General features: G+C 58.2%; 1 protein-coding gene across 4 annotated transcripts in view; it reads right to left on the bottom strand.

Annotated features, from left to right (window-relative positions):
• The window catches only part of GTF2IRD1 (GTF2I repeat domain containing 1), a 104,973-nt gene that overhangs the window by 52,726 nt on the left and 44,543 nt on the right, over positions 1-7,704 (bottom strand). For all 4 annotated transcript variants that reach the window (XM_077777848.1, XM_077777845.1, XM_077777846.1 and 1 more), the window contains exons 7-9: positions 6,963-7,052; positions 4,652-4,735; positions 64-247 (exon numbers count right to left, since the gene is read on the bottom strand). In XM_077777848.1, coding sequence (XP_077633974.1) covers positions 64-247; positions 4,652-4,735; positions 6,963-7,052 — 358 coding nt within the window. The remainder of the gene's footprint in view (positions 1-63; positions 248-4,651; positions 4,736-6,962; positions 7,053-7,704) is intronic.

The raw sequence follows: 7,704 nt of genomic DNA, 5'->3' as shown, positions 1-7,704 counted from the left end.
CATCCCAGGGCCTAACCCTGACACGCAGGGACACCAGCCCAGGCCCCGCACCCCACCCTGTACCTCTTGATGATGAAGTGGATGCTGTGCCGCTCCTCCAGGATCCGCTTCAGCTTGGGGACCCCATATGTGCAGGGGCGCTTGAAGGGGATCTTGTCAGGGATGCCCACGATTTCCACGGCCTCTGGGTCGCAGGCAATCTTCCTGTAGGGGACGGGGACCATGTGGTCCAGGCCCAGGGCTTCCGCTGGAAGGGCAACAGCAAGGCTGAGCGCGGGATGGAAGCTGCAGGCCATGTGGGACCCCAGGGCTGCGGTCCCCACCGCCTCCCCCAGCCCCATGCCCTGCACCCCTCCGGTCACGGGGCAGCATGTCGCCTCCCTCTTGAAAAATGCCTATGGGCTCCATCCCCCTCTGCGACAGCCAAAGTCCTACCTGGGCTTATGAGGCCCCATCACCTCTGACTCACCTCCCTCCTCTGACCCCTCTGCTCATCTCAGTCTCTGCACCTCCCTTGTGGCTTCCCGAACACGCTAGACGCACATCTGCCCTGAGGCCTTTGCACACGCTCTCCCAGCTACTCAGACTCTGTCCTCCCAGATCACCATCCACTGCCCTTCCTCCCTCTCCCCATTCACTATTCAAGTGTCCCCCACAGATGTCACCTCATCAGCCCCCTCCATTTCACCCCACTTGGTTTTCCATCCCACGTTCACCATGACCTGACACTGTAAACATATTCACTTGTACACTGGTTCACCCTCTGGAGCCCCAGGTCCGCGGGGGCAGGGGCGGTCGCTGCTCCCCGCCTGGGATCTATCTGGACAGGATGGGACCCAGGCTAGCTGCTCACTGCACTCAGTGAGCGGGTGAATGGCGGCCCAGTTTGTGGTGGCTCTTAGCAGGACTCCTGCAGCCTTCCATGCGCTCTTCCCTCCAGGGATGTGTGGAGGTGTGCACATGACGCTTACTTATCAGGGCTAGAAGGGAGACTGCAGAAACTTGGCCAAGAGCAGTGTAGGCAGACCTGGGTTGACCAAGTGGGCTCCTTGTGCCTTCCTTGTAGACCCCTAGGATCGGTCTCAGGCCGCCTCAATCATTCATTTACATCCCATTTCCGTGTTCTTCCTCATTCAGGTGCCAAGTACTCTTGAGCACCTACTATGTGCTTGCGGGTACTTTCATGGGTCCTTGCTCCCCCCAGGGCCTGGGAGGTCTCAGGAGACCTGCTGGGCTGGGTATCTGCTTCCCTCCTGCCTCGTCCCTTCTCACTCCCCCGGGGGAGTCTCCATGCCCTTCCTCAAGCCCTTCTCCCCTTTGCCCGAGTCCCGGCAGGTGCTGGCCCCGAGCTGGACGCCCCTCTCCAGCCACACCCTGAGCGGGACGGGGCGGAGTCGCCCGGAGCCGCCTTCAAGACTGTTTTTCTGTTGATGCAGCCGGGTCTGCGTTGGCGGCTTTGGCAGTCAGATCCCACTGTGAAGCCACACTTAGCTCGTTGTCAAATTAAACCCTCGAAATCTCAACAGCTGTCAAACCGTGTCTTTCCCCCCCAACCCCCACTCCCAGCCCCAGCACGTCAGCGATGGCTTCTGTGAATCTACGTGAATTCATCTCCACTCAGGTTCATGTCCTTCACCCGGCCTGTCATTTCGGAGGCCAGGAGACCCAGGGGACAAGTCAGTCCCACCGACCTCCAGCCTCTGCCCCCCGAGATGGGGAGAATGGAGCCTCCAGGCAATATCCCCAGTCCCTCGTAGTCTCAACCTCCTTCCAGGTGACAATGTTCTTGAGGCTTCCCCCATTTCTTCTCCGTTTTATTTTTTCCCTTTGTACCCCCAGCCCCATTGCTGGCCCACGTCACCCAGAGCTGGCGGCTGAAAGGGCAGACCCAGGGGCAGAACAAGGCATCCAGGGTCCGTGGGAGGTCCCACCCCCGGTACTCCTGGGGGACTGCCTTCTCCCCAGCACTGCTGCGGGGAAAGCTCAGACAAGGGGAAGCCAGAGAAGGGACATGGCCTCAAACACTCCAAGCCCAGCGCTTCCCCTTGGACTGGGACATGGCCAGGCCAGGTGCTGGCATCCGCAAGAGGTTCGGCGTTCTGGAAACATCCAGAATGCACGACAGGCAGGAAGACCGGCAGCTGCCATGCCAGCCTGGCTGGGACAGAACACTCCCAAGGCGGACAGAGCCAGCCCTCCCCAGATGGCCTCTCCCTACTGCCCAGCCGGCACACACCTGCCTGGGGCGGTCCTGGCCAAGCGGGGAGGAGTGGGTCTACCAGAAAGACCACATCAAAGGCACCCAGGCTATCCCAGATTCCTTACGAGGCCTCCAGAGCCTTGCTCAGCCCCACCCCAATCCAGAAGGCATAGCCTGCCAAGCCCCCAGGCCGGGGCCTCCCTACCCCAGTGTGGGTCAAAGGGCACCTCCTCCACGAAGCCACCCTAGACTCTTCAAGCCTATGAAGACCTCACCTCCTGAGCAGTCCTGTCTTCCCAAGGGCGCCCCACCCCCGCCAGGCACTACACTACACCTGCAGACACGTCTTCAGGCACCTGCTGAAGCGTCTTGAGACCAGCAGTGGCCTGAGTGTGTGGGGGTGGGCTCAAGATGCATGACTGATAAGCGCGCCAACCAGTAAAAGCGTGAGAAGTGAAAAGAAGGGTGGGAGCAACTTGCGATCTAATACGAAAGTCTGTGTCTGGTCTTCCAGCTCAGGTTCCTGGTAATTTCCTGAGTGACAGGTCTGAGAAGAGTCTTGGTATTTATATGAAGCCCCTTTCAACACACCGGAGTTTATGATAACGAGACCCCTCCAGATGGGGACTAACCGGTTGTGGGGGTGGGGCCACGACCACGTGATCAGAGAGTTGGCACTTTCAGTCCCCCCATTGAGCGACACACCACAGGACAATGTTTTAACCAATCTCGCCAACTTAATGGGACCCTGCAAAAACTCTAAACCAAGGGCTTCACAGAGCTTCCGAACTCTGGACCCACGTGCTGGGAGGGTGCACCCCAAACTCCACCAGGCCAGAAGCTCCAGCGCTCGAGAGCTTGCCAGACCTCACCGTATTGTCTAGCTGTTTGTCTGCACCCGTCACAATCAACAGGTAAAGGGAAGTGAGGTGTTTCCGAGGCCTGTGCTGCTGCAGGCTGGCTGTCCGAGATGGAGGGGTCATGGAACCGGGGATGTGTGGCCGCGGTGGACAGAAGTGCGGGTGCCCATCTGGGGGACCGTCCGTAAGACCCAGAAAAACAGCTGTTGGCCTCAAATGGCCTAAATGCAGGGCCATCTTGTGGGAGCGGGCCCTTAACCTGGGGGGTCTGCGTGAGGACTGAATTGCAGGACACCCAGCTGGCGTCTAGAGGCCTGGAGGGTTGTTGGGGTCGGGAAACCCCACTCTTCCGGTGTAAGAAGTGCTGGAGAAAGAGTCTTCCTTTAGCGACGCAGCAGGGGAAGGAGGAAGAGATAGAGTGAGGACAGAAAGATAGAAGGAGGGAAAAGGAAGAGAGGAGGGTAAAGCCCCACTCTGTCCCTTCCGCTCAAGCTGAGAAGGCCAAGGTTATGGAGGGCGACAGCCAACTCCGCATTGCCTGGCGCGTGGCTGTGGACTCCCAGCACAGTGCTCGTTCTGGACTGTGCACGTTCAGGGGGCTTCCAGAGCCCCGCCCCATCTCCTCCCTTGGCCCCATCACAGAGGGACTCCCCATGGCGGGGCTGTATCTTTCAGCGGGTGGCGGGTGACGCCTCGCCTGCGGGCTCACTGGGTGACCTGTGGGAGCTTGCATCATCTCCACAGTTATGTGAGAGCCACCCACAGAGACAAGGCCACGCCGCAGGCATCCACTGAGTGGGGTTTACAGGTGGTGCTCAATAAAGACAGAGTGAGTGAGGACTGCCAGGGAGACAGGGAGAGCGGGTGTGGGAGTGCAGGGTGGGGAACAGGGGCACTCAGAGCACCCGGAGTGGGAGGGGCTGACAGACCACCTGCTCTAGCCCCTGCCTTCTGGCCAAGAGGTGGCTTCGCTGTCTACTCGACGTGAAGCTGGGCCGCGTGGAGGACCTGCCTGCCCCCGCGACCACCCAGTGCGGAGGGATGACACGCGCCCTGAGCCTGGCTCCGTCCTGGGTGCTGGGGACACAGAGAACGGCTGGCACAGTCCTGGCCGTCACAGGAACAGATACGCACAAGCGGCATCGAGCACAGGGTGACAAAGAGGACCCCATCACAGCTCTGGGGGGCCACCTGGGCCAGGATGGGGGGAGTGTGCTCCCAAACACATGGAGGGCACGTCAGGCGGAGGGCAGGGCGCAAAGGCAGGGAGGCGAGAAGCAGCGCGGGACCTGCCATTTTTCTGGGTCTTCTGGATGCTGCCCTGCCTGCCTCCCGAAGGTGAGTGGGGGCTGGGGCTCTGCCATCAGTTCCGCCTGCACCCCCCCCACCCCGCCCCGGCCCCTGAAGAATCTGGAAGGGAAATATTGACGCAGCCGCCCCCTAGCCAGACAGGAGGTGACACGGGCGCTGCCGGCGTGCGAGTGCCAGCATATGGCTCCCGCTGTCATGTTAGGGAACACGAGTGATTGCCATGTAATGAGATGCTCAGCGCACTGCCGGGGCCATGCGGCGGGCCGCGCCACCCACTCACCATATCTGCTGTTAAACAGGATCTGCACACACTCCCGGAGCGTGTTGATGTCCTCGGTTTCCTTGATGAAGGCGTCCCACTTCTCTATCAAAACACAAGAGGTACGAGTGAGGGTGGGTCGGAGCGGGGAACGCGGGGCCGCCAGACCCTCCTCGCTGGGCCCGGGCCCCAAGGCAGCCACACTCCTTCCACGGCCGAGGCCACCAGGCCTTCATCTACAGAGGGGTCTCAGCTCTTCCACCCACCCCCACCATGGACCCTGAGGCCCCAGCCCCCCTCCCAGAGGCAGCCCCACACAGCTCTGAGGGTCTCCCCACCTGCTCTCTCCCCTTGCCACTGTCTGCCCCCAGGGCTCAGCCTGTCCGTTCTGGGGGTCGGTCTCCTCCCCTAGACGGGCAGGGGTCCGAGGGCGCTCTCCCCGAGATGCCGAGTCCTGACCTCAAACCACTAACCCTTATGCCTTGGACATCCGCGGTCTTACCCAGCCTCGGCCCTGTGGCCTCTCTCAAGCCCTCAGCCCTGCTGGCCTCTTCCCCGAAACCAAAGTCTCTGCCTCAATGCACGATTAATAATGAGACTGATCACTCGATTTATTACAACACCCTTACAAATACCATCTTTAATTCAGTAAGTGCTTATCTGTCCTGAGTACCTTATATATGATGTCCTATTTAATCCCTCATGACACCTTTTAAACAGAGATAGCGTTTCCATCAACTAGGAAAACTAGGCTCGGAGAGACTGACTATCTCACCTGAGATCACCCAGTGAGCACCTAAGGAGATTCTACCGCAGCTGGTACCTCTTGCCCATCACGGCCTCCATGCTAAATATCCAGGTCCCCCCGCTGCTCCCCCCCGGGGACAGGCCTCATTTGGGGCAGTGGGATCTCCATTCCGATCCAGGGGCACTAAGTCTTCTTAAGTTTATTTTGAAAGAGAAAGAGAGAGGCAGGGAGAGGCATAGAGAATTCCAAGCAGGCTCCACGCTATCAGCACAGAGCCCGATGTGGGGCTCGAACTAAAAAACCACGAGATCATGACCTTAGCTGAAATCAAGAGCTGGACGTTTAACTGACTGAGCCACCCAGGCGTCCTTCAGGGGACTAGGATGTCTTTTTTTTTTTTTTTTTTTAAATATGTTTACTTGTTTTTGAGAGAGAGACAGAGACAGAGCACAAGCAGGGGAAGGGGCACAAGAGAGGGAGACAGAATCTGAAGCAGCTCCAGGCTCTGAGCTGTCAGCACAGAGCCAGATGCGGGGCTTGAACCCATGTACTATGAGATCATGACCTGAGCCGAAGTCAGATGCTTAACTGACTGCACCACCCAGGCGCCCCAGGGCACTTAGGTCTCCTTAAAGAGTCTCTCACTGAAGCCAAGGGTGAAATCTCTACAAGGCATAATTGCTAGACATTCTTGATTCATCCCTTTGGGTATAAACGAATCCCAACTACGGTGTGGTACTTTTAATATCTGCCCACATAATTTTTTGATTCTCTCATCTTCAAGAGGTGGAATTTAATTCCTCTCGCTCCCTGTGAGTACGGCTGGATCATTTCTGGCTTCTAAAGGGTAGGACATGGGGGCACCCAGGTGGCTCAGTCGGCTGAGCATCTGACTTCGGCTCAGGTCACGATCTCGCAGTTTGTGGGTTCAAGCCCCATGTCTGGTTCCATGCTGACAGTGCAGAGCCTGCTTGGGATTCTCTCTCGCTCTCTCTGCCCCTCCTCTGCTCATGCTCTCTCTCTAAAATAAATACATAAGCAAAAAAATAAATAACGGGTAGAACACGGTGGAACTGGTGGTGACTTCTGACGTAGGTCATGAAAGATGTGAGGCTTCTCCCTTGGATCGCGAACTTCAGGAAACCAACTACCACACCGCGAGGACACTCAAGGAGCCCCGTGGGGGCCCGTGCAGTAGGAAGGGGCCTCCTGCCACCAGCCACAGGAGTGAGCCTGGGAGTAGATCCTCGGTCCCAGTCAAACCTTCAGATGACCACAGCCCCTGCTGGCTGCCTGACCACAACCTCATGAGTGATCCAGGGCCAGGACCACCCAGCTACGCCGCTCCTGAATTCTGGACCCACGTGAGCTATGAGGTGTAAACACTTGCTGCTTTCAGCTACGTTCCGGGCTGGTTTGTTACACGACAGTACATAACCACTACACTCTGGTTTTCCTCACAATCTCTTGTGCGCAGCTGTCTCTCCCCTTAAGACCCAGTGGATGCATTTCCATTATGGGAAGCACTGCCCCCAGCCCCGGGTCCCCACTTCGCTCAGGGCCCTGCTGTGGGCACCGTCCTACCTGACTTGTCGTGGACAATGGAGAAGAGGATGCGCTTCGAGGCATGGACATTCTGGATGAGAGGACCCGCAGGCCCGGGGGGCTTCTGTCCTGGACAAGGCAGAGGAGAGGCACAGTTCGAGGTGGGCCCCAAGAGGGCTTCCCCGGATCTGGCCTGGGTGCAGAGGCTCTGGCTCTGGGGTAACAGCCTCATCCGCCAGGGAAACCCCAGAACCGAGCCCTGCGCTCGTGAACTCCAGGCAAGTTCCCTGACTGGAGGCAGAGTGTGCTATCCAAACGGGAGACCAGGGAGGCCACGGTGTCACAGGATACCTTTTACAGGTGGGGACACGCATTCCAGGTATGTAAGCCCTAGCCTGCGGCTCAGCCCACACATTTGGCGGTGGGGAGGGGAGGGAAGTCTTTTCTTTTCCTCCTGATAATAGGAAGTACATCTTCTAAGCACCTACTGTGTACCAAGCATTGAACTCAGTGGGGTTTTTTTTTTCCTTTCAATTTTAGAGAGACAGAGAGTGCCAGCGGGGGAGAGGAGCAGAGGAAGAGAGAGAGCGAGAATCTTAAGCAGGCTCCATGCTCAGCACGGAGCCCGACACGGGACTTGATCCCATGACCTTGGGATCGTGCCCTGAGCCAAAATCAAGAGTCAGATGCTCAACTGACTGAGCTGCGCAGGTGCTCTGGACTCAGCGCTTTAATACAGCTGTTCTCAACCTGGGCAGATTTGAACACGCAGATGGCTGGG

This window comes from Crocuta crocuta, unplaced genomic scaffold (genome assembly GCF_008692635.1).
Source record: "Crocuta crocuta isolate KB4526 unplaced genomic scaffold, BGI_CrCroc_1.0 scaffold217, whole genome shotgun sequence".
Classification (NCBI taxonomy): domain Eukaryota; kingdom Metazoa; phylum Chordata; class Mammalia; order Carnivora; family Hyaenidae; genus Crocuta; species Crocuta crocuta.
Note: the sequence above shows the minus strand (reverse complement) of the source record. Positions and strands in the feature narration are given on the sequence as shown.